General features: G+C 40.0%; 1 protein-coding gene, 2 long non-coding RNA genes and 2 other non-coding genes across 5 annotated transcripts; 2 read left to right on the forward strand and 3 right to left on the reverse strand.

The window, feature by feature from the left end:
* On the forward strand, positions 1-9570 carry LOC118498026. The gene is made up of 3 exons (XR_004900546.1): positions 1-1249; positions 9035-9046; positions 9560-9570. It is a non-coding gene; the product is annotated as an uncharacterized LOC118498026 (long non-coding RNA).
* On the reverse strand, positions 3019-18959 carry HSPA9 (heat shock protein family A (Hsp70) member 9). The gene is made up of 17 exons (XM_028527229.2): positions 18447-18959; positions 16962-17020; positions 16658-16745; positions 15605-15786; positions 14710-14834; positions 14078-14151; positions 13875-13981; positions 13151-13313; positions 12578-12670; positions 9342-9551; positions 8073-8300; positions 6903-7007; positions 6204-6321; positions 5665-5759; positions 5253-5345; positions 4920-5060; positions 3019-4605 (listed from the first exon to the last, which is right to left on the reverse strand). The coding sequence occupies exons 1-17, from the start codon at positions 18525-18527 to the stop codon at positions 4528-4530; spliced, it is 2040 nt and encodes a 679-aa protein (XP_028383030.1). The 5' UTR covers positions 18528-18959; the 3' UTR covers positions 3019-4527.
* LOC114510466 lies at positions 7522-7590 on the reverse strand. Its single transcript, XR_003685648.1, has one exon. It is a non-coding gene; the product is annotated as a small nucleolar RNA SNORD63 (small nucleolar RNA).
* Positions 8867-8939, reverse strand: LOC114510464. Its single transcript, XR_003685646.1, has one exon. It is a non-coding gene; the product is annotated as a small nucleolar RNA SNORD63 (small nucleolar RNA).
* On the forward strand, positions 18847-25476 carry LOC118498027. The gene is made up of 3 exons (XR_004900547.1): positions 18847-19081; positions 24481-25048; positions 25420-25476. It is a non-coding gene; the product is annotated as an uncharacterized LOC118498027 (long non-coding RNA).
* Positions 25477-27035: the final 1559 nt, after the last annotated feature.

Consider the following 27035-nt stretch of genomic DNA (forward strand, 5'->3'; position numbering starts at 1 on the left):
AATCTGGGTGTGTGCAACAGGGAATCGAACCTGCATCCTTCTTGTCTGTGGGACCAAGGGTGACAGAGACCAGGAGGGTATGATTTGAATTTAAGCGAGTTATACCAGTAAGGTACATTGATTTCCCCTTTAGGAAACCTGTGGTTAACCCTTTTTTGGTCATAGATTCTTTCAAGAAATCAATGGGCCATTTTCCCAGAAAAATTATTGACCATCTTGCATTTTATCAGTGGTTTATGAACTTCCTAAAGTCACTCATATGGACTGCCCATTCCCCATGACCATTGCCTTAAATCTTCCCATCCTGGGTCAAGTGCTACAAGAACCTGTTTAAGGACCTGTGATTTAGGTGAACATTTTTTTTCCCCCTCGTTTCCTGATCTGAGTTGAAGCTTGTAATTATTAAAGTCTGGTTCAGCAGCAGTGTTCTGTTTAGTGTGAAGATACTTTTGCTTCCTGACTTGCTGTTGCAAGTGGACTTGATGATACATTGTATTTAGTTTAGCCGTATGAAATTGCTGATACTGTTTTTGATCTATTGAAATGGCTGTTTCAATGGTTCTGATTGCTAAATTACCTTTCATGCTGTTCACAGATTGTGTCATGTATGTCACTCTATACTACCTCTATCTAGTTATTAGAGGACAAGAAAGGATACAGTCCTTACAAAGCAGCCTTAGGACTGGAGAATGCAGTTGCAGTGCTGTCTGAAATAGTGAAGGGTTTATTTCTAAAACCTAGGTTGTCTCTTCATTCCCAATCTTGTCATGTACTGTTAAGAATTCACTTTTATCTTTACTGCTCCCTGTTGCTATAGAATCTCTAGTTGTTATAAAATTGTCACACCCACAGATTACTTATTGTAGGTTTTTTATAATGAAGTGTGGAGCAAAGCACAGAACTGACATCTTGTCCCTGATAATTCATGCATTGGTAAAGATACAATGCTTATGTAATATTCCTACTAACAATGTATACACAACTCTGGACACAAGAAAATCACATGAATCCAAACAAAGGGCCATTCTGCAAAACAAATGGCCTGTACCCTTCAAAAATCTCAATGTCATGAAAGGAAAAAAAGGCAAGGGAACTATTCTTAGAAAAAAGGAGATATAACTAAATGCCATGTGTGATCTTTGATGTGAGCCTGATGGAAAACAGAGGATATTATTGAGACAATTAGGTAACTTAATATGGGCTGTGTGTTAGATAGTAGTATTATATGTTAAATTTTCTGATTTTTATAGTTGCAGGGAGGCGGTTCTGTTCTTATATTTGCAGAAATATTGACAGGTTTGAGTGTCATGACATTCAGAAAACAGAAAAACCACACAACAGTGAAAAAGTTCAAGTATGGCAAAATGCTACTTGAATTTAGGTGAAAGGTATGTGTTCATGTGTGTTCATTATACTATTATAGCTTTTCTAAGAGTAGGTTTGAAGCTTTCAAAATACAAAGTTGAGGAAAAAGTTAATTCTACCTGGGTAGATAATAATGTAAGTTTATTTAAGATCACACAGAATAAATGAGCCAGCAACAGAATTGGACTCTTTACTACGAAATAAAGCATAAAAGATTGCGAACTTATTCTGGTCACTCCTGTCCACCCCGTCCACTTCTCCTTGTTGGTCCAGGAAAACTTCAGGCTACATTACTATCAACATCTCCTTGTTTTTTTAAAAAAATCTTTTACCAATTAAGTTCTTGTTTCTGGGTTTGGTAAAAGTTGCTCCTGGTATTCTTGACAGATGATTCAGACATAAACGTAAAAAACAAAGGGACCTTAATTCACTGTTTTAGACAGTGGGAGAGATTTGCTAGTTTGACAAGATTTGAATGCTTATGTATCTAGCATTGTAGGTGCTGGGAAATAGCGAGCAAAGAGGTTTGTGGGCTCAAGAAGTTTACATCGTGGTTGTCAGTCTTTCTGGGTTGTAATAAAATAACTGGGTAATTTCTCAACAAAAATTTGTTCCAGCAGTTCTGGAGGCCAGAAGTCTGAGATCAGTGTGCCAGCATGGTCAGGTGAAGGTCCTGTATGGTCAGACTTCTCATTGTATTCTCACTTGGCGGGAAGGGGCCAAGGGATTTCTGGAGTGGAGCCTTTTTTGTAAGGCGCCACCTTTAATACCTAAAACTTAGGATTTCAACATTTGGTGGGGGTGGGGGAGTGGCACAGAAATTCAGATTATAACTGGGGGAGAGGGAAAACAAGTTAGGTGATAACTGCTAAGGGGAAAAAGAGTAGGGTAAAGAGGATAAATGGCAGGGACTTGAGAAGGGGCTGCTATTTTATGAAATTTCAAAGCCTTGTGAAAAAAGTGAGGGGTGAACCAAATGGAAATCCGGGCAACTTTCTCAGCGAGGGTGGGTAAAGACCACAAAGTAAAATAGTTGGAGGATACAGGCAAACAGGGAGTGAGAAGCCTGATCACATAAAGCCTATGGACAGGCCTCTGACTAACTGCTAACTGAAAGAGTAGCAAGGTGTGTAATTGTATGTGGGGAATATTATGTGTAATAATTCATACTAAGTGGCCAGAGTAGAGATGGTGATCTGTATGTACTTTGAAGGTTGCTAAGATTTGTTCATTTCATTTGGGGGGGGGGGGGGGGGACGGCAACCATAAGAAGCATATTTGCTGGAAAGACCACACTAAAGAGCAGAAACCAGAAGTTCCTTTTTAGACCTACCAAGCATTTGTCATAAAAGGGAACCTATATCTAAAGAATAAAAATCTTTCTGCCTTTCAAGGCTGTTTGCAGCACTACATTTTACTGGTCTGTAACTGGAACACTGCTGTGTGTTCACTGTGCAGGGAAGCTGGAGACAGTTGTGGGTACCTATGCACATAGCTCTTCTCCCTTCTTCCTAATAGAACCCATACTGTTCAAGAATGTTTGGCTCCTCTTCCTGATCCTAAGAAAGATCCTTGTTGATCTTTCATAAAGGTCAGTACTTAATTGGAGTGCTTTGGAAATCCAAGAAGGGCTTAGTTATCACAATTAATTAGGAGATACAAGAGATGTTTACTGGGCAAGGGCCAACCACAGATGCTAAATATCTAACATACCACAAAACAATCCGTCATGGATAATCACTACATGTTCCACAAGGTTCCCACCAACTTTGTGGCTGAGAACTCGAGCCTAGAATTTATTTTTTATGAATCTCAAGAAGTATTTACATGGGTGTTAATGAACAACTTTCTAGGAATGTAATTATGCAATGTCTTTCACATTAGAACACTAATGAATTTCATTTCTAGATTATCACCACAAAATAAAAGGAAGCATTACTTCTGATGGAATCCAAGCCCCATGTTATTAAAATTCTTTTAGGCATGGTCTACAATAGTAGTCCATGAAACACAAGGGGAAGTCTATTGGAAGATTTGAAGGAAAAATTCTCAATACTTAAATATTTAAGATATAGGAAAGATGCAGTCCAAGTTCTGCTTCTGAAGTTGTTAGCATGTGGTAATCAGAACTACAACAGAATTTAGGATAAGGCAACTCACTGACTGTACACAAAAATATGGAAAGAAGCAGTACCTAGTATTACTGAGCCACAGAACTTACACCTTAGGATTTACTACTAGATTGATATAAAGCTACATAGAGCAGCAGAAAGCAACCTGAAAATAGTAGCCCCAGTTTTTAAGCTGGAGATCTACCTAGACTTTAACATTCCAAACAAAAGATGGGGCTATAAAAAAAACAAACAAACCTCAGAACCAGACCTATCCTTGGTGACAATGCTTATTTCATTATACCAGCACTTCCAACATATTTGAGTATGATGCATATTATATTCTCAAAGCTAAATCTGAAGAGTCTCACTCTTCACAAATGAGATCAAGATGCTTTTCATATTTATTTTTTAAAAAATCCAGAATGGATCAAAAAAAATCAAAGATACAGGTACCAGACAAAAGCCACAAGGTAGCTATAAAAGTGTCCCACAGAAAAATTACGAAGCCTTATTACCTTGTTTTAAGAGTTGCACTTAACACAAATACTTTGTTTTCCATTGACCTTGTTTCCATTGCTCTACCTCTGGCATGGCAGACTTGCCTTGCAAGGCCTCAGTTGAAGGAACCAATGTACACACACACTGGTAGAGCAGTAGTTAAGTATCTTATCCCCAGATGGTCTCATTCCATGTCTTTGACTGACTATCTTCATTGTTGTGTGGGATGGTTTCACCCCTTGGAAATAGGATTACTTCAGCATAAAACAATGTTAAGTCTTTAAAATGATCAATATATCATCTTCCCTTTCACGTGCAGCTGAAAAATGATAGGCTAGGGGCAGAACATTGTGAGCTTTGCACTGTTGGAATTATCACTCATTAAATGATCATTAGCTAATAGTCACTAAATTTACATATTAAGGAAATTATATATAGAATACTGCAAAAACACAGTAAAAGAATGAAGTTCTCCCATTTCTGCTCAGGAAATCCCTTTACTCCCAAGCGTCATAAGATGATGTCCTTTTGGCTCCAAAGTTTTCTGGTATTACTGTTTCTCCTCTTTTTGATCTTCCTTTTGTTCCCCAGTGCCAGAACTTCCAGAGCCTTCTCGCTCAGAGGCCATCTGTTAAGAAAACATTTGACAGCCACTCATTTAATGTTAAGGCTGACAGCTTGCTCTTTGATGAATTAAAAAATGAAGGAGCCACATCCTGCCTATTCCACTCTACACACACACACGCAGTGGTTTCTGTGACTCCTTCCCTTTGACCACATCCTCCCTCTGGAAGGGGAGGAAAGGGGAGGAAGGATATTGTCAACACTCACAGTTCTATGAATGGCTAGGTAAGGAGCCATTAGAGTAATCAAGAGCAGTTACAACAGGATCAACTCAGGAGCAAAATAGTAATTGAGAAAAACATGGCTCAGTCCTTGTACCTTTTTGTACGCCATTTCGAAGAGTTTCAACGACGCTTGCTGAAGGGAAGACGCTGCCTGCCTTATGTTTTCTCCAGTTTCACTATCTTTTCGAGCCAGGAGCTCCCTCATTTTGGAAATCTCTTCTTTTAGTTTGTTGCACTTAAAAACAGAACAACACAAAACCCTCACTTTTTCTGGGTTTCTTATCCTATTACACGAAGCAGTAATGTTCAGAAACATTTTTTAAAACTAAATTCTTACCAAGTTCCAGAGACAGATGAACTTCATTGACACCAGTGACAACGCCCCCCCCAACCTTCTTGAACTACTCCATTATAAAAGAGGGTTTACCTCGTCAGCAGGCAATTGGTCCTTGAATTCTTCCATCTTGCTTTCTGTATCATGGATTATTCCTTCAGCCATATTAACAGCTTCAACTCGTTCCTAAGAGAAATGAGAAAGTAAAGACTTCCCAATGAACCCATTGGCTGAAGGTTCTCACTGAGAAAGACAACATGCTGACTGCTGCATATAAGTATAGAGTAATAATAGCAAGGGGAGGAATCACTGTGGTTGGTCTGTGGTAGTCTGAGATGTTTGTAAGAGATTTCAGCTGGATTTTGTAACATAAGAATTGATATGGGAAGACTGAGAATAAATTAAATAAAGGCATGCCACAGAAGTTATGAGCAAAGGGAGAGACAACGGATAGACTAAGGGTAACAGAAGATAGAAGAAATCTTTTTAAAAAAGTACTAATCACCTTCTTTCGCCTGTCTTCCTCAGCATACTTCTCTGCATTTTTAACCATATTTTCAATATCGTCTTTGCTTAACCCACCAGAAGACTGGATCACAACTATAGTGAAAAGAAAGCATTGTTACTTCACATGTAAAATTGTATGTTTCATTCTCTATTGTATTAAGAAAAATAATACTCCTGCTCACAAAAACCAATGATGTGAATTATGAAGAATAATACCATAATGTTGTCCTATAATAAGCAGAAAGAAACCAAGGGACTGATACATACAAACACCAACTATCCTGCCTCCTACCAAAACTTCAGCTCAGCCAGCAATCCAGAGGCTCAGTGCTTGCCTATTTTGGGGAACATACACCACTATATCCGTTACTCTGAGTGTGACTCTGATAACTGAGGACGAAAGGGACAGAAAGGACTCATCATCATCTTGAGGCTGGGAGAAAAGATAGGCACAACCTAGAGGACCTTGTTCCCAACAGAAAGGCTCTCCAAGGTCCCTTACCTCACTCGTACAATCTGATAAATAAGAAAACTTACTCTGCTGCTCGCGTCCTGTACCCTTATCTTTGGCAGAAACATGTACAATCCCATTGGCATCAATGTCAAATGTAACTTCAATCTGAGGGACTCCACGAGGGGCTGGGGGAATTCCAATCTAAAATAAATAAATACACAGAGTAAGCTCTTTTCACAAAGAGGTCCAGTGCTCTAGTTCCAAACCTATATAGTCTTCTGGGGAACAAATCACTTGGTTCCAAGGAGAAACAAACTATAGATTCACTTAATTAAATGTGCTAAAAAGAAGTCTGTAAGTAAAGGCAGCAATTTCACTGCTACCTGAAACAAACAGGGCTCATGCCAGTGAAGGTTGAGTACAGCAAGTAATCATAATGGCTATACATACCTGGGGACACAATGAATAAGAACAACCCCTCCATCATCATTTATCTCACCAACAAGCAATGCTAATTAGAAGCCAGTAATATCAAATGTATCTTAATAACTAGGAATTTCTCCTAATTAGCACTGTTACGAACATTTCCATCTCTTACATTTATGGTATTCTTAAAGTTCCTAAGGCACAAGCAAGGCTTTCAGGTAAAATTGAATTTACATGTACTCTATGTTAACAGACTCTGTGTTTCAGCTATGTATGGTACTATTAACAGGGGTCAAAATATATCAAACTTACAGTAAATAAGAATGAAGGGCATATTTAGGATTCCCAATACCCACCAAAGTAAACTGTCCAAGAAGTTTGTTGTCTCCAGCCATCTCTCTCTCACCCTGACACACTTTAATCTCCACTTGAGTCTGACCATCAGCAGCTGTAGAAAACACCTAGGGAAAAAGAAACTTCCTGGATTGGCAGTCTAATAAAACTACTTCTCGTACACAAAGTATAAGCCAAAGGAAGAAAGTGACACCCCAACACTGGTAGAGTCCTAATGCACACTATTTTCAGAACAAAGGCTTATATGTCTTTGCTGGGAACAGGAGTAGGATTAGCACAGCAAAAGGGCATGCAGTAGCTATTGTTTCTGCTAAGCAAATGCACTGTACAAAGATGCAGCATTGGCACAGAGGGCCTCATGAGATAAAAATGAGATGTTGAAATATGCTCATCTGGGAAAACAGGTCAGAGATAGGACGTACAGGGTCTGGCACAAATACCCCCCCTTTTAATTACAAAGTCATAAGCATGTAATTCTATAGCATAATAATATCATACTCAAGCACACCATGTAACATTTTAGGTGAAATGTTCAAATTAAAACTATAAATTATTACACCCATATTATTACCCTACCAATCACACTCAAGCAGGCGCTACTTCTGCTGGATGATGTTATTTTGTGCTCAGTCATAGAAAGTCACCACACACTTTTCTTCAGAATGATGTGTTGGCAATACATCACCGCACAAATACAGCAATAGCAAGTTTTTAATACAAATGTGAAAACTGGGCAAATCAGAAAATAATTCTTAACCCAAGTATTAAGAAACTAAGACCCAAGCCATTGTCCAAATAGCCCTGGTGTGGCAGTGCAAGACATCCATCATTCATCCATAACAGAAGCACATTCAACTGCCTCAGGCCATTCTTTTTATTGCCTTTGAGAACAGAAGAGTACGGGGGATTTAGTCCCAAGGGATGAGGCTCCTTTTGGCAAGTTATTTTAATCCTGTGAAGGAGAGACTATTAATGCTTTCCCTACAGTCACCACTGCTGGCTGACAGGTAAAGAGAACAAAATAATAGATAAGAGCCTTACCACCCACATTCAACTAGTACGGACTGCAAAACAAAGTCTGAAGTTTCCAGGAAAACCTCACTAAAGTGGCTGGAATCACATCCCTCACAGAACCTAGTAACTCTGTGACATTAGGGAGGGAAAGTTCTTACCTGGCTTTTCTTGGTTGGAATAGTGGTGTTCCTGTTAATAAGTTTGGTAAACACACCTCCCAGAGTCTCAATACCCAGAGAAAGGGGAGTGACATCCAGGAGCAGCACATCTGTGACATCACCAGCCAACACACCTCCCTGAATGGCAGCTCCAATGGCCACAGCCTCGTCAGGATTGACAGCTTTACTTGGGGCTCGGCCAAAGAGATCCTGCACAGTCTGCTGAACCTGAGCATCAAGGAAAAAAGAACCTGTTACCCATTACTCAAAGCAACTAAATGCCCAAGGTAGAAGCGAACATGTGTGTGTTCCAAGGCCCCAGTAAATCACAGAACAGGTTGCTTCATTTGGATCCAAGAATTTCACTCAAATTACTAGTATTTCATAGTTGAGTTCTTATTAATGATCTGAGTGTTACCATGCAGATAGCACTCATATTTTACTCACATGACATCTCATTCATAGCCCTTTTAAATTTGGAAAGAATTTGTTATCTGGTTTCCCACACAACACATTAAATTGGAAATACAGGCCCTGCCCGGTTGGTGTAGCTCAGTGGACTGAGTGTGGGCCTGTGAAGCAAAGGATCGCTGGTTTGATTCCCAGTCAGGGCACATGCCTGGGTTGCAGGCTAGCTCCCTGGTAGGGGGTGTGTGAGAGGCAACCACACAATGATGTTTTTCTCCCTCTCTTTCTCCCTCCCCCTCTCTTTAAAAACGAATAAATAAGTAAATAAGTAAAATATTTAAAAAGAACTCTACATAAGTTATAAAGAACTGCATCTTCAACAGTTCTGTGCTCAGTCATTAGCTTTCCACACACCTTTTTTCAGAATGATGTGTTGATGAATAGAATGCATCATTGCACAAATTTTTGTTGAAAAGATACAGTTAGAAACCTCAAACATTATGCTGCAAAAACACATGTTCAAAATTGCCCCATAGAGGCTAGTCAGTATGAAGGTTTTGAGTTATGTGACCTCAAATGTCCATTCCTAAAAATTCTGCAAGACTTAAGTTCAGGATTCTCCCTGCTACCACCCCAAAGACATTTTGCCCTTCCTAATCCTTTTTTCTTATACCCTTGAATTTTAAAAAAAGGCTGAAAAGAACTCTTTAGTTAGGGCACAAATTCATTCTCCTTTCAGGGTTACCATGGAAGAAAGGCCACATATTCATGTCCCCACACCTAAGCCATTTATCCCAAGAAAACACTATACGCTGGCCTTCTCTGTTCTCCATGTTAAGAATTCCATGGGTCCATCCGTACCTTGGGCATTCTAGTCATGCCACCAACAAGAATCACTTCTCCTATGTCACTCTTGCTGACTTCTGCATCTTGCATGGCTTTTTGGCATGGGGCGATGGTCCTCTTGATTAGCTCAAACACAATCCCCTCAAACTGAGCCCGGGTCACCTTCATATTCAAATGCTTAGGTCCAGAAGCATCCATTGTAAGATATGGCAAGTTGATATCAGTCTGCAAAGGAAGCAGGGAGACCAGTAGTGGTGAAGTTTCTTTATTCAATTAAATACTGTAGGACAGAAAAACTTTTAATGCCACGGTGGTCACACCTACTTTAAAGGAACAGCCAACAAAGACAGTGATCCTTTAAGACTCAACCTCTTTATCTTTCCAAAGGTAAACACTACAGAATCTGTTATTAAACAATGAAGAACAGAGAAGAGAAGCAGGAAAAATCCCTGTTCGGGAGATGAAAAAATTTCATCTACCTTAATTAACTAAATTAATTAACTAAGTTAATTTAGCAACTAACATGGCCAGTCACACCATGTAATATCCACTATTTAATAAACCCCAAATCCTAACAAGGCCTGGAATATCTGGACTAACAAAACCCTTCACTAAATATGCCAACACAAGTGTCTCAGAGGTAGACCCCCAGGAACAGAATTACCTTATGCCTCCCCTTCAGCTTCACATCAAAGCAAGGCCAGCAGGACATAAGAACTGAGGGGAAGAAATCCTTAACCACCTTCCTTCAGGTAAGGAGGCTATGAAATGCTTAACAACTAGCAAGAGTAACACACCTTCTATAGAAATAGTGTTTTTGGGTATTGCCTTAAAGAACACTATCTTTGCAAAATGTCAGCCTGAATCAGAAAACAGAATTTAATCATCTAAACCAACACGATCCAGTAGAATTTTCTGTGACAACAGTCAATGTTCTATAACCTGTGCTGCTTGAGCAGCCACTAGCCACATGTGGCCAAGTAACTGAAATACAGCTAGTACAACCAATGAATAGAATTTAAAATTTTATTTAAAGAGCCACACGTGGCCACTTTATTAGTAGTAGCTCTATATGCTATAAGTTAATGGCAATCTGAAAAACTCCTGGACTCTCAACTCTATAAAATCAGTTCATCACAAAGTACTGTCCATCTTTCTCAAATCCAGCCAAGTCCTCTCACCATCTGGTGTTACAATACAATGATTTCCCACATCCATTCAGGCTGCCCTCTGCCACAGAACCCCCCTCTACTGAAAACAAAACTCCATACCACCTTGGCCAAAGTGCTTTTCATAAACCCAAATCTGACCACATCACTGCCCCCACGCAAAGTTTTCAGTGGTTTACACTCACACTCAGGACAGACACCAAAGCACAAACCTATTGAGCCTCTGGCCTCATGTCCCAGGCTTCCCCTTGTCCACCTGTACTTCAGCCACACCAACACCTTCTCAGGTCCGCAACCCAACACTTCATACTTGACCCCTTTTCCTGATTAACACATTTTTCAGAAGTTCTCTGTTATGTCAATTATCAGGTTCCTCCATTATAATTGTAAATCTAACTCTGCCATTTTGCCACCTTAACAGTGTACATTTAGAGCACTTACTATTTATTACATATTGTCCCAAGCATGTTACATATGTGCATTAACTTAATAATGGGAAAATAGCATCCTCACTTTATAGATAAGACAGAAATGTTAAGTAACCAGCCAAGGTCACGCTATTAAGTGATGAAATAAGACTCGAACCACAGCAGTCTAGTTATAGAGCTGCTCTTAACCTCTACCTCACATTACTTCTGATTTGAAATTTAATGTAATGTTCTAAATAATAAATAATATCCACCCCCCACACCCAGCTCCACAGGGGTAAGGTTTCTTGGAATTTCTCCTACAGCTTTACAATCATACGTGCATGAACACTTATGTACAAGGGTGCTCAATATACTTTGCTGTAATAGCAAGAAGCTGGAAAACAATCCAAATGCCTATCAAAAGGATATAGCAAGTCTTTGAATGATGACATTGTTATAACACTGCTGACATGTCACAGGAATTTAACTCTCATTTATATCAATTAGCCTATGGTAAAACTGGTTTCCACCATACAATATTTAGCTTAAAGTCACAGAACCTATGATGATGATAAGTGAGAAATTACTGTGCAGCCACACTATAACAAACCAACCTCTCCCTCCAAAAAGTGTCAGACCCCTGGGAGGAATCACAAGCTATTCTCTGGTAGTACTACAGTATTTCAACCCTAACACTACTCACCATGTTCCACTCTACATAAGGAGGAAACAAAGCAATACCATCAACATCATGGGTGACTTTATAAAACTCTCTCAGTCCTCATAGCTACTTAAAAAAAATCCAGGTTTGATTGAAAGTTAATACCTCTTCTTCCTTTCCTAGTGGGTAATCAAACTAACAACTAAAATAATCACAAGCTCTGCTTCTGTGCTGCCACCAGAGAACCCGGAATTAAATCCCCTGCTTTCCATATTGTTTCACTTCTGACCCAGATCTAATGTGCTTTCTACAATTCTAAGAGATTAAGGCAAAGTGAAGCTTCACCTCTTAGAAATGAAGCAACATAGGCTGACACCTTAAAACGGGAGTGTCAAACTCATTTTCACTGGTGGCTACATCAGCCTCGAGGTTGCCTTCAAAGAGCCGAAATAAGTTTAGGACTGTATAAATGTAACTACTCCTTAACTGTTCAGGAGCTGAAATTACATTTGGCCCTCTGAAGGCAACCGCAAGGCTGATGTGGCCCCTGGTAAAAATGAGTTTGACACTGCTGCCTTAATGAGATGCTAAGCAAATCTGATACCCAAAAGGAAAAACTTGCTTAAGTGTATAAACCCCAGTCTTCAAAACTCACTTTCTAGATTGATGATCCAAATAATTAAATTAAATGAGAGACAATTAGATTAATAAAATGAGGTATCTTGAGTTAAGTGAAGACAGTAACAGTTCTGAAAATCTCCTAGTATTTACAGATAGCAATTCTAATTTTGCACACGGAAAGTCTAGATTTTAGCTTCAGTATACATAACCTCTAATTTGGACAAATAACAAAGTTAGGTCATCCATCAAAAAACAAAAAACGCCTGCTCCTATGCTCATGAAAAGGTTTTTATCACAACCAGGAAACTCTAACACAATTAGAATATGCTACTCAAGAAAGCTCAGGCTGAAAAGATCCATCAAGAGTGCTGGGATTTGTCCATGTCTCACCTGCACAGATGAGGAGAGTTCACACTTAGCCTTTTCAGCAGCTTCCCGAACTCTCTGAAGTGCCATGTTGTCTTTGGTCAAATCAACTCCTGTCTACCAAGTGAAGACACACAATACTGGTATTAGTGAGGTGATAAACTACTTAAATTATAGTGATAAACCGTTAATACAAAAGAGAGCCATACCTTTATTTAAAAGCATAAATTACTTAATTACCTTTGAAACTCTACAGGGAAAAGAAAATCTATTCTAAAAAAGCTAATCTGTGGCTGGAGTCAGAGGGTTGAACTGATCTTACTTCTTTCAGCTGTAGGACTCCAGCTCAACAGAGGAGCTCCTAGAATTCCTTTTCCAATATTATATACACAATGCCACATCCTTTCAATCTGCTGTTTATCCCCAATCTGAAGGTACAATAACCAGAACTGATCAGTCTACCCATGAAACTGAAATGCAAATATTTCAGTACTCTATTTGGGGCAAAAAAATTCACTGCTCTATTCAGGGCATCAACCTGAACAAGGAAATTTTCACTATCCCAATGTCTGCGTATTAACCATAGTGGTAACTAACCTCTCTTTTAAACTCCTTCACAATGTGTTGCAGCAAGGCCTGGTCAAAGTCTTCACCACCTAAGAAAGTATCTCCATTGGTAGATTTCACCTCAAATACTCCTTTCTGAATTTCCAAGACAGAGATATCAAAAGTTCCACCACCTAAATCATATACAGCAATGCTAGAAAAGAAAAAAGAAAAAAAAAAAAAAAAAAGGTGGCCTTAAAGAACAAAGTAATGAAGTATTGATACATGCTACAACGTGGAGAAAATCTTAAAAACGTGTCTGACCAGCACATGATAGAACCTATACTACTATACATAAACTTGGCTATTTTTTCCAAAGTATAATTACTATGAAATTTAGTAATTGTAAGTGGCATTAACATATGGTCCTAACAGCTACATGTAAAGTACACATACAGCTGAAATAAATTTATTTAAGAGCAGAATTGATTGCATTCAACCACTCTTGGATAAATATCTGTCAACATACATACCAAAAGGGACAGGACTGGGATGGGGGGGGGGGGGGGGATGACCTTATTAAACCAGTACTTAGGGGAAGAAAGTAAACAAAGAAATGGTCTTGAAATAAATGAAAAAACAAACAAACAAAACATACTACACAGCACTGAAAAGGTCAAGGCAGCACATTTTTAGTCTAAGTAGAAGGCTCAGTCACTACAAAATCAAGATGATGACTTGGGATAGTAAGTCTCGGTGAAGTTTACAGACTTACACTTTGTCTTCTGATTTGTCTAGACCATAGGCCAGAGCAGCAGCTGTAGGTTCATTAATCACCCGAAGCACATTTAGTCCAGCTATCTGGCCAGCATCCTTAGTGGCCTTAAAAAAAAAAAAGAGAGAGAGAGAAAAAATAAAGCATTGTCCACCTTTGTGGCCCAAGTACCAATAATTTCCTAAATAAAAATGCTGACTTACCTGTCTTTGAGAGTCATTGAAATAAGCTGGGACAGTGATCACAGCATTTTTTGCTGTATGCCCCAAGTAATTTTCTGGAAAAGAAGCAAGAAATGAATCCAATCATGAGATTCTGTCAGATAAAACAGGTAACAGAATTACTAACATAGCCTAACAACCTGTGTCATCCTCTTGGAGCCACAAATAGCACACATCAGCTTTTCAGCTTGTGATCTAACATGTAGTAACCTTGCAAGAAAACACTCCAAATAAAGATACTGGTTAGAAGCCAAGATCTCACCTCCAACACTGTAGTGAAGGTTCACCAACTAGAATGACTTAAAGTGGCTACTAGTTTCTTCAAGTAAAAAGTTCTAAGTTTTACCTAACGAAGACAATGTATGTATAGTTTAATGTATAGTCTTTTGGCTTTTAGTACAATACTCCCCTACTGTGAAAATAAACAAGAAAGCCATCATTAGGGAAACTTGGGAGATACATTCAATCTGCATGGAAAGTATGAAGAGTAACCAAGCTTTGCCATTCCTCATTTTCTGAATAAAAGTCACCAGACTCATCCAGCGGACGGACACTGGGATAGGAAAGCTAATGATGTCAGAGACAGTCCCCAGGTGTAAACTAAACCTTCTCACCTGCAGTTTCTTTCATCTTCATCAAAACAAACGCTCCAATCTGACTGGGAGAATAAAGCTTTCCATGAGCTTCAACCCAGGCATCACCATTGGAGGCACGGACGATTTTAAAGGGAACATTTTTACTGCAAGACACAAAAATTATATCTGCAAAAACGTGCTAGTGCAATCTACCATACAAGGTTATTATACACCATGAATGTTCAGCCTCCATCCTAAGAGATCCACAGCCAGTGCAAAATTCATTTAATGAAAACCTTTAGAAAGTAAACATTAACATGTTAAAACATCCTGATGAAACCCAAACATTCTTTACTTCCCACCAAACAAGAGATTTATACAGCTGCTTTGTAAAATGATCAGTTACCACCACAGGACCCAGAAATTCCATTATTAGGTGTCTAGCCAAGAGAAATGAAAGCATGTCCACACAAAAATCTGTATGCAGTGTTATTCATTATACTTAAAAAATGAAAACAACCCAAATGTCCAATAACTGTTAAGTGGATAAACAAAATGTAGTATATATCCACACAATGGAACATTATTGGCTAGAAAAAGTAATGAATTATTGATACATACTACAACATGAACAAACCTTGAAAACATATCTGATCAGCACATGATGAAGCCTGTGCCACTAACTGCTTTATGAGTTTAACACCAATTTACATGGTTCAGGAATGACTAGCTGAATCTTCACAGACCTTGTCTATACACAGCAAAGACCTTACCTGTGGAGGCAGAGTGAAATTTTTTTAAAGGTATCCTTTTGGCATGGGCAGGGCTTGCTCCCAGGGACGTAAAATTACTAAGGTAAGATGTTCCAGGGATCCTGCTAAAATGAGTCTTCTGCGTGGCCTTTGCAAATAACTATGCCTTTGCTATTACTCACATGTCTTTCTGGACTTCAGGATCATCATATCGGCGGCCAATAAGACGCTTGGTGGCATAGAATGTATTGTTTGGGTTGGTGACAGCCTGTCGCTTGGCCGGCATGCCAACAAGTCGCTCGCCATCTGCTGTAAAGGCCACAACTGAAGGGGTGGTTCTGGCACCTTCAGCATTCTCCAGCACCTAAAACACCCAAAGCAAGACAGAGAATGAGGTTCTAATCATCACCAGTGTCTCTGGATTAACCATTTAAGACAAAAAAACAGATGCCAAATTGCAAATGCTCAAGAATAGTACTAAAGGGCACTTTTCTTCTACCACAGATACTTGATGTTTAAGTAACTTTAGTACTTTACTTTGGAATAACTTATAACTAAAAAATACAAGAAACATGCCCCCCTCCCCCCACCCGAGTACATATAAATCGGATCTTTCAGTCAATCTAGGGACAAAGGAATCTTTCTCTGCTAGACAATTAAATCTACTCCTCAGTTTTTGGTAATGGCTTGCAACTTTCAGGAATCTTAAAAAACAAAACAAAAAAACAAACCCACGCCAAGAAGCAATTCAAGAATCCCAGGTGCTTTAAATCTTAAGAAGAACCTAGAGGGAATAAGGACTCTTCTGGGAGAATAGCCTGTTATCATAGCAACTCCCTAAGAACGTGCTTTACACAGGATGTAGCCCATGTATTATGTGGAGCCCCACTTGCTTCTAGACTATTCCTGCACCTCTAATAATGGTTTAACTGGCTTACAAAAGTACAGGAATGATTACAGAAGCAACCTGTAATCCATCTGCAAGCCATCCCAATGGTTCCTAATGGTAATTTAGTAGTCCAAGAGGATACAATTAGTCCAGGAGGACACACTCAAATCCTGGGCAGTCAAATCTTTTCAATTATCAACACTATGCAATTAAGCACAAAGGTTCACCTCACAAGAGTCTTAAAAACTTAAAAGCATCTCTAAAAATGTCCCTTATCTCAGCCAAATGACACAGAATTCCAAATTTGGTACTGTATGATCCAGAGCTTCCAAATATGCATGCTCACCTTTGCTTGTTTACCTTCCATAACTGCCACACAGGAGTTGGTAGTCCCCAAATCAATACCAACAACGGCTCCCTTGATTGCTTCTGATCTGCGAGGCATTTAAAACAACGCTACAGTTATCATCTTAGTAGTAGTCTTCAAAATGACTACAGAAATACGTAAGAAAACATTTGGTGCTGTGGGAATAGTGGCATATTACATAATCTGTGTCTTTTTTCTGAGCAGAATCATTAATCACAAAGAGACCACTGCTTTAAACTGGGATTTAATATTTATCTCTCAAAGAAAATGAAATTACACTTACGCATAGTCCCGCCTTGAAACAATTCTAAAAGCCTCATGACTAAGGCCATTCCAGCTATCCTAAAAAAGAAAAAAAGTTGCATCAGCCATTACTATGTATGAAATTGTTAGCTTGTTCCAATTATTCTTCTGAAGAACAAATGAAAATTCAAGACTTTCATTCTATTAACTGGTTATCATGTATAAAGTATACTGAGATGATAAAATATTTTAAGTGTAAGAGGCACTGTGGTACTGAAACAGAAAACAAATGTAATAAAGTATATGTTTTCCAAATAAAACAGATAAAAATAAGTAGATAAAATGAAGTAGATATAAAATTGTCTTGAATTACATTACAACATGGTTTCTCAACCTTGGCATTATTGACTTTGAACCAAATATTTATTGTTGGGGGCGGGGGGAGTGGCACAGAGAGGAGGCGCCTGTTCTATGCATTGTAGAACACATGGCAGCATCCTGGGTCTCTACCATCAGCAGTCAGTAGCATGACTCCCCAAGATGTGACAACCAAAATTATCTCCAGGCATTGTCAAATGTACCCTAGGGAGACAAAAAATGCTCCTGGTTGTGAATCACTGCACTACAAATACTACTGAGAAATTCCTCAATTTCATCGTCATGAGCAGTGTACGCCTAAGCCCTACATATGTACTTCTGTATTGTAGGTATGAATTTTAACTTATTCAGAGACATTTCCCGACTCAGCCAAGCAACTGCTTTAAAGGGATAGGATTAAAAATCTTGTGGAGTCAGTTTAAAAAAACTTTTTTTCAGAGGTGGCTCCTAATCAGGATCAAAGGAAGACCTTTGTTACAACCTAACCTCAGCCTACTCTCATGCTTTCCTTTAACCCCACGTGAGAGCAATGAGGCACTTCCAGTTTTCCAAAGATCTGTTTCTGAACTTACACGGTAAAGAACACCATGGTCTTTCCTAATCTACTTACATTTTCTGAAATAACATAGAGCAACCTTACCCCAAAGATTAGGAAATTAACTACACAAACGTTTCTAAGCAAAAAATTCGGAACTTGACTTTCGATTAAGGTGCTCTTTTCCTTTATTTCATCATAGCAATGAGATCCTTGCACACTGTATTTTAAGAGAAGGGCCATCCTCTCCGACTCGTAGGTGAAAGTACAAACTAGAATAGCGGTTTTCCCTCCCAACTAGAATTGCGTCCCTCGCGCCTAACGCCAAACCTGTCCATCAGCCACCGAACGTACTGTCAAGACCACTACCTACCACTTCGTGAAATAAGACTACGTGCTGGCAAGGGGTGTGACTCAGCAAGGCCCGAGACAAGGAGGTAAAACTCTGAAATAAGACTTGAACTGGTGGCGCTGACTACAGAATGCCCATTATCTTCCTTCACACCTGATCTCCCCCAGAGGATTCTGACCCCGAAGGACGCAGAGCCCGCCGCTCCAAGGTCCAACACCATGAGCCGTGAGCCCTTCGGGTAAGGCCCGGCAGCTTCTTACCTGGTGGCGGGCGACCGTGGGGCCACGGGAGGCTGCAGCGCCGATGAGACGGGATGCCGCGGCTCGACTGGCGTTTATCATGGCGGTTAGATGGTGAAAGTACGAGGCAGCAAACAGTCACTCCGACAGCCTTAGAGCTGCGCTGCGCGGCGCTGGAAACGCTTCTGGAAACCTCCAACCACGTGGGGTGGCGGGGGCGGGGGTTGGTCGCTGGGGCTTGGAGGCCCGCTCTTCCGCTGAGGCGCTGCCAACGCTGCCGGACCAAAGACTACCTCACCTCTGCTCCCAGAATCAGAGCGTACGGCTAGTACACTCCGCACTATGGTGGTTGAAAAAGTATGTCCTTCCGTTTTGGCTGCGGCAGGTTTGGGCCCAGTGAGAGGCGAGGAGGCTAAGAGAGGTAAAAAGGCAATACATTGGACAGCCCCGGTCCTCCGAGGCAGCAAAGCCTCAAGGTCACACGGGATAAATTGCCGAGCGATTACAGTCTCCTTGCGTTAGTTGCGTGGGAGGAAGGGCTTTTTGCGCCTGCGCAGCTAGTACCCTTCTCTATGCCTGAAGCATTTCTGCCCAGGGAGTGGCGTAAAAACGGGGGTGGAGTCTAACCACAGCAGTCATTGGATGCCCCAGGGCGTGTGAGTTTGGGCCGAACGCAAGCGGGGACGAGCCCGGGCGCGTGCACACTCCTGGCGGCTGGACGTTTTCCCTGCTATTCCTCCTGGGGGAGAGCGCCATCTTGTCCTGGTCTTTGTTATAGTGTAAACCTTAGGCTCAAAACGTCTGTTGCTCCTTTCAGTCCATTCGTTTTCTGGCTGCCTGTTGGTATTGCAGTAACTTGAAAGACCTTTGACTTTCATTCTGTGTTTTACCACAGGGTTCTAGGGTTTCGAGCTACTATAGCAGCCTTTGGCTCACACAGTGCATTGGGTTACCTTAGTCTAATTATCGAGCAAGCCCTCAAGAGAAACAATACTTGCGTTCAGGCTTTTCCCTGCGTGCCCGCGCCGGTCCTCACGGAGGCCCCTCAGGCCCATTTCATATCTTGCGCTGGTTGCCACGGACAGAGGCTCTGGGTTCTGTAACAAGATGGCAGTGGCGATAGCGCTGTAACCGGTTGCAGATTTTTAAGGAGAAAAAAAATCACCGATTCAACAAATATGTAGTGGAGTGCCCATCATGTGTCAGATACCGTCCCAGGTAGTGACAATACGGTGGAAACAAAATGTGAATTCACTGACCACAGATAGAGCTTGGTTTTGCAAATGAAGCAAGTTGCCTTTCAAACTTTTAAAGTCCCATTTCAAAAGAGACAGATATTCTCCTATTAAGTGATAACTGGGTGAGGAATTGCGAAGGAAAGTTGGGGAAGGAAAAAGGTAACAGTTTACATTGTGAGGGGGATGGAAGTGAGAGTAAGAAACAAAATAAATGGTTACAGAGTATACGGATTTTTTTAAAGCCCCCCCCCCTTTAAGTGTTAGCTCTTACATGTTATCCTCTCTATCTACTTAACATTCGTTTATGTTTTTTAAAATTCCCTCAGGAGTAGACTTTGCTGAGGTCATCAAAGTCACAGGCTGATGACCCCTGTTTGTAGAGATCAATATTCTAAAACAATATATTGATGCAAAAGGACATAGAGAGGAATGACAAAGAAATAATATTAAACATTGCAGCAACATAGACATTGAAAACTACATCCTTGTGTTGTATATGACAGGGAGGGAGGAGGGCAAGTGGAATAACTGGAGTAATTGCATTCTCGTCTCAAATGGTTCCTTCTCTCAAACTCTCTTAAGAGTTCGCTTTTTTTCCCTTATTGTTGCATACATTCAAAAGCCACAAAGCGTTCGTTAAAGGAATCCAGGAATCATATAGTGTTAGCTAAAGGGTGCCTGAGACCACGATTCTGTGGGTACGAGTTTCTGGTGGTTTCCTCAAGAGCTTGGCAAGTTCTCGCCATCACCACTAGGGGGATGTAGTAGCTCTAGATATTGAAAGCAGGAGCCTGAGAATGGGGTTGTATTGTGTTTGCCAGTTTGAAGAGCAGACTCCTGGACTCCTTTGCAAATTAATCTGTCCTACAGCCTAATGGTTTGAAGAAATGAGCCTGCGTCTAAAGAGAAATAGGGTGCAAATGAATAGGAATGGATGGTTAGATCCACAGCCAGGTAGTATAATTCTTAACCATGGAACACAGTACTGTATTTCACTTCTCTGTTGTCATCTCAGTGTCACACTGGAAAGTGAAAGGAGCTGCTACATGATTTGCATGTGGGTAAATGTTTACCAGACAGAACAGGTGGCTGTCTAATACCTGTGCATACCATATTTTAAATTATATTCTGGCATTATATTTTAGCATATTGGAAGTTAAGGAACTAGTTTTAGTGTTTAAGTAACTCTCAGCCATTAATAGGAATTGTCATTAGATAGTAATCACTAATAGTTGTTAAATGTTTGGTTAAGTGCCACATAATGTCTTAAATTTATTAGCTAATGGAATGCTTGCGACACTAGCCTTAAGTAAATACTATTGGTACCCCCCCATTTTGCAGATGTAGAAACTGAGGCTTAGAATTGTTATGTAGGTCACATAATAATATGTGATAAGGTCACATAGTAGAATGATAAAACCAGAATTTGAAGCCAGACTGTATGATTCCAGAACCTGTGGTGCTAACCATTATGCCCTGCTGCCTCATAACCAAACTGGGTCTGATCTTTTACCTTCACTTATACAGGAGATACATTTTATAATACCCTCCTAATCCATTATTAACAGTTATTTTAGGCAATGGAGTAAAAATATTAGAAATACTTTAAAAAATTTTTGTATAGTTTAGGTTTCAGGATAACTATAAAGAAAGCTCAATCTGTAATATAACTCATAGGATCAAGTTCATATTTTTAAAGCAAAATCTCTTTAAACTGGTGACTCAGATGATGTTTTATTCAGTCTTGCCAAAGATGAATATCCTGCTGTGGCACCTTCCATCTTTATGAAATAAAAATATGGCAGATTGCAGGGATGTGTCACTCTTGAGCTCCTTGGAATTTTTCATGTACCTGTAGCAGATTTCAGGAAACAGTTCTTACTTTTCCGTTTTGGCGTTAGCCACACTCTATTGGAGTGCATTACATGGTGTCACTCCATTCAAGTCTGTTGAAACATAGGGAGTGTTATGTTGGTGCTGTCTGTGTCCTCAGTGGTAGTGACAATTAGCAGGTTTCATTGAATGCCTGGTAACTGCTCAACCTGCCCTCCTTTGGATAGGAGAAAAAATAAATAGAGAGTGACCCTGAAAGAAAGCGAGGCAGCAATAAATCAAAATAAAATGACACTTCCATTAGCTAGAACATTTACATCCCAGTGACAATGCAGTCTCATTACTCAGGGTATAGATCAGTCAATCTCTGGATTTTCATTCAGTTTGGTAAGCAGGTGGCTACTGGATATGTCAAGGACTTATAAATGAAGTCTCTATTAGGGATGGAGGCAGGGGTGACAAAAGCAGAGTTTTTCTCTTTATGAATATCCACTTAATAGTTCATTCTTAAGAGTATCGGAGCCTTTCCTGAATGTTTTAATTTAAAGGGCCAGAATTTTAATTTATTCTTGATCAGCGTGGTATAGTAAAGGGGACTCTGAACTTGGAGTTGAGTCCAACTTTGGGTTATAGAAACACAGAAAGTACCTCAGATCATTTAAAAGTCTAACCTTTTATGTAATAGATGAGGAGCAGAGAAAATATGTGATTTGTTCATGGTCACACAGACAGTGCTAGCTTCTGCTCCACAGCCTTCCTTTTTACTTGGTATGCTTTAAGAAATCACCCACATGATTTCATATGAGATGTTTAATCAATACAGGACCTTTTTAAAATGCTTACAGAAAACTCTGGCCAATACACTCCACTCCCTTCTTCCTACCTAATTCTCACTCCTTAAGGTACATGATTAGTGAAATTATATCAGCTATCTTTTCAGTTCACATGGATTACATGCTCTCTCTATGTGAAGGACTATTGGTTCCTAAGATTCCACATCCCTGCTCCTTAAACATCAGGAGAGAAAGTGCCCAGGTTTCTTTAGGTGGTGAGGATTTAAATGAAAGCTAGTTAGGGAGTACAGGCATTGTCTTAACACATTTAGAGCCAGAGTTCTGGAAGAACAAAGACGGTGGCTTCTCCTTGGTCAGGCCCCAGGAGGATCTGCTTATAGCTGCCAGTTAAGTGGGCTTCTGATGTTTCCATCTGCACTGACTCTCCCCCTTCCATAGCTCATCTTGTTTATGCCTGCTTCTCTAATTCTTCTATTGCAGTGTTTCCCAAACTCCAATAGTATCAGACTGGGAAGCTCTTTAAAGCATCATACTCCTAGAGATTCAGATTCTGGTGACAGACATGAGTCAAGGAATCTGTATGTTTAACAACTTCCACGGGGAATTCTGATGGGGGCAGGGTGGGGATCAGGACCATACCTTACAAAGAAACACCTCGAGCACAGTGGTGTCTTCTGGTCTCCAAACTTTTCATTACACATCCCTATTTAAAAAAATTTGAGTGCATACCTCCATTATTTGTATATTTATTGTTTTTTAAAGATATTTTATTTATTTTCAGAGAGAGTGAAAGGGAGGGAGATAGAAAGGAAGAGAAACTTCAGTGTGAGAGAAACAGTTGGCCTCTTGCATGACCCCAACCAGGGACCTGGCCCACTACCCAGGCATGTGCCCTGACTGGTAATCAAACCAGCAACCCTTTGGTTCACAGGCCAGCACTCAGAACACTGAGCCACACCAGCCAGGGCATGTGTGTATGTTTATGCATTTATAAACTATATATAGTTGACCCTTAAGCAACTTGAGGATTAGGGTGCTGACCATCCCCCTCCCCCAGCAGTCAATAACTACTAATAGCCTGCTGTTGACTGGAAGACTTACCAATAACATAAACAGTCTGCTAACCCTTATTTTGTATGTTATATGTATTCTATACTGTATTCTTTTTTTTTTAAAATGTTGAAAGCTATTTTAAAGATTTTATTTATACTTTTTTAAGAGAGGGAAGGGAGGGAGATAGAGAGAGAAATATCAATGTGCGGTTGCTGGAGGTCATGGCCTGCAACCCAGACATGTACCCTGGCTAGGAATCGAACCTGTGACACTTTGGTTCGCAGCCCGCACTCAATCCACTGAGCTACGCCAGCCGGAGCTTTCTATACTGTATTCTTACAACAAAGTGAGGTAGAGAAAAGAAAATGTTATTAAGAAAATCATAAGGAAGAGAAAATATGCTTATAAGTATTTATTGAAAAGAAACCATGTATAGGTGGTTTCTTTTCTTTTGAACTGTTTGACCCACACAGTTCAAACCCATGTTTTTCAAGGGCAAACTATATATGTATGTAGTACTATTATTAAACATATATGAAAATAGAAAATAAAAATGTAAAAGATAAAAATAAATATAAATACATTGGAATGTTTCCTTCCTATACCTCAGTGCATCCCTTGGACTGCTTGCACCTCCCTTATTACTGTTCTGTGTGGCTTAAATTACACCATCCCTATAGAGAGCCTTTATTGAGCAGAATAAAGACATAGGAAAGTGACAAGCTGTCCCAAGAATCAGCTTATAGGCCTTTGGTTTGAGTGCCAATTTCTTGTTTTATTCAACTAGCGGTTGGGATGGGTATGGTGACTGTGTGTGTCTGTGTTACTTGATGTGAAGCAAGCAATTATCTGGAAGGAACCCTTGACCCTTTCAGAGGAAAAAGGGAATCTGTGAGCATGACTGCTGCCCATGGGTCTTTTGAACATATGTCTTCCATCATAGAATTATGAGCTGTTTCTGAGCATGGAAAAGTGCAAAGGTGGCTTTACAGAGGCTGTGGATGAGGCTGTGTATGCTCTCAGCAGCTTTGCATGGCTTCCCAGAAGGAAGTTGGCTCTGCCGCAGGCAGTTGTGCCAGGATATATATGTGCGTGTATGTATGTATAGTGCTTACTCCTTTCTCACTCCATTTTTAGCCTGACTCCCTGGCCTGAGCTGGGTGTTTGCTCTCAGTATTAAAGGCAGCCAATAGAACACCAGTACTCAAAACCTTGGAGAACAGCACCTGTATATGAGTGGCCAGGTGTCTGCAGGTTAACTTAATGAGAAGTAGTAACTGAGTCCCTGAACCCAAATGCAGCTCTTTCCTGTTCAGGTACTCTGCTCTTGGATGTGCTCCCAGTGGCTGAAGAGGCTTCAGTTTTCCTGATGCATAAAGTGTTGTTCTATTTTATGAGTAGGACATCATTTTCATGAGTTAGAACAACTACATTGGGACAAGTAGACATAGGGTATTATCAGAGCTGAAGGGCAGAACTGGACAAATCTCAGACACATTTCAGAAATCAAGAGACTTAATAATTAGTTATTAAAGTTGGAAGTGGGTTCCCCACATTCCTTTTTCCAAGTAATTTTCCTACCCCTACTTATATTTTCAGGTTTCTTCGGTTGCCCCCAGGTATTGGAGTGCTGGTGTTCTATATTCTTAAAGTCCAGGGAGGGCAGAATGCTGTTCAGGAGCTCTGCAGAGGAGAGAGGGACAGGGTAGGTACTTGTTGGATTCAGGGCAGTTAGCAGCCATGTATATGTGTCTATTTTTTGATTGACAGGGATATTTGAAAGTAAGGTGCTTAGAATTTTATTGTTTTCCACTAAGCTTTATACTATTGAAAATCTCTAGGCTGAAAACAGTTTTTCTGTCACTTTTCCTTTTTCCAGTTGGCATGTGTGCTTACCATTTTTGTGTTCTGCTTTTTATGCTTAGCGTTATCTTGTCTAAAGATATCTGCCTGTCAACTGGTCCCATATACTTGTCATTTTTAATGGCTGTCTATATAATCTCATTCTTTCTTGAGATTCATAAGTTTATTCTACTGAACCTTCTGCTTCTACTTTTTTTCTTTTTCTTTTTGCAGGGTACGGGGAGAGATTTGCTGCATTTCTAAAATATCTCTGAAAACAAGCTGTATTTCAGAACCTAAACCAGCATTTCCTTTTCTTCACTCTGAGGGTGCATGAAGGAAGGAAGCCACTGGGCACACCAAGGTATTGAATTAATTCTCTCTTCATGTCTGTGGGTCTGTCTGGGCTACTTGAGGAGAAATCTCAGCAAGAGGTCTCAGACACCAAACTGGGGGAAAAAAATAAACTGACAGAGTGCTTGATATTTCCAAACTTGGGTTCTGCTATTATTACTGGTGCATTCAAAATGTAGACATAGTTCAGTGTTGTCATTACAGTGACTTTCACCGTTAGCCACTGTAAGATATAGTGATGGGCTACAGCTGGTTCATCATTTGGGTTGTAATGATTAGCCAGAGCTATTTTCCTATTTTTCTCTAAAGGGTCAGTTATTTCTCTTGTTTTTCTCCAAAACTTCAGTGTTAGCAGAAGGTGCCATAAATTTTGTGACATAGTTGCCCTCCTTATCTCTCTTGGGTATTATAGACTGCATGTATAAGACAATTCATGTACCTTTGCATAATGAGTTGAATTTTATAAATCATAAATCTTCACTTAACATGCAGATGGTATTGGGTGCCAGGTTTAGAAAAAACTGATATAGTTGCCAAGTTTATGAATGTTGTAAATCATGCTAAGGTAGCCCAGAATCATACTGTCCTCTGAGGCAGACCAATTCAAGGTGGTTACTAAACACAAAAATGTGAGTCTCAATGATTACTTTTCAAAATCAAATGCACCTTTTATTTGAAGAGTCACACCAAATTACCTTTCTCTGTTTAGTTGAAGTCGGTTTTCTAGGACTGCCTCTTTACCCTCAAAGAATCTATCAATAATAATATTTTTCTTCCCCAATTGCTGAATTCTATCAGAAACCCATCACAAAACATATAACCTACACACATTTGCAATCCAGACTTTAATGTGGTGAGAATGAGACTCAGACGTTTCAGTAAATCTTGAGGCACATCATTAGGAAAAAACTCCTTGAAGTTTTGGGGGGTATTTTCTTTTTGTGCCATTATTTTACATGAAGTTACCATGGATAATAGTCAGTCACAGCCCTCTTGCACACTGCCAGTGTCTTTGGAGCCAAAGATGGAGGAAGGCCTGAAGAGAAGTGATTCCCTGGGACAGAAAGCTGTGCAGTGTGATGTGCCTCTTTAAGTTCCCGGGCATTATCCAGACTACTGGAATATGGATATTAAATGGAATTGTTTTCCGTGAGTGTTGCCCATCTGATAGATGAAGAAGGCTGTGAGGTTTGATCTTATTCAAGAAGGAAAACACGTGAGTGCTTTCTGTGAGGTCTTCAAAGAGAAAAACAGTGAAACGAAGTTTTGCCTGAGGCTGTTAAGCACTCTAAGGGTAGTTAAGCATCTTATCCCTCTGCGTGTCTTCAGCAGAGGGCCATATGATATCACAGATGACCCGTTGACTTCTCCTTGGTGCACCACAGAATTCCTTTATTGTGTATGTGTGAAAAGCCACTCTTGCTGTGTTTATCGTGATTGTAGGGGTCAGTTCCAGATAGATCTTTCTCACTGAGTGCAGTCAAGTTTCCTTCTTT

The sequence above is a fragment of the Phyllostomus discolor genome, chromosome 13 (assembly GCF_004126475.2).
Source record: "Phyllostomus discolor isolate MPI-MPIP mPhyDis1 chromosome 13, mPhyDis1.pri.v3, whole genome shotgun sequence".
NCBI classification, from domain to species: domain Eukaryota; kingdom Metazoa; phylum Chordata; class Mammalia; order Chiroptera; family Phyllostomidae; genus Phyllostomus; species Phyllostomus discolor.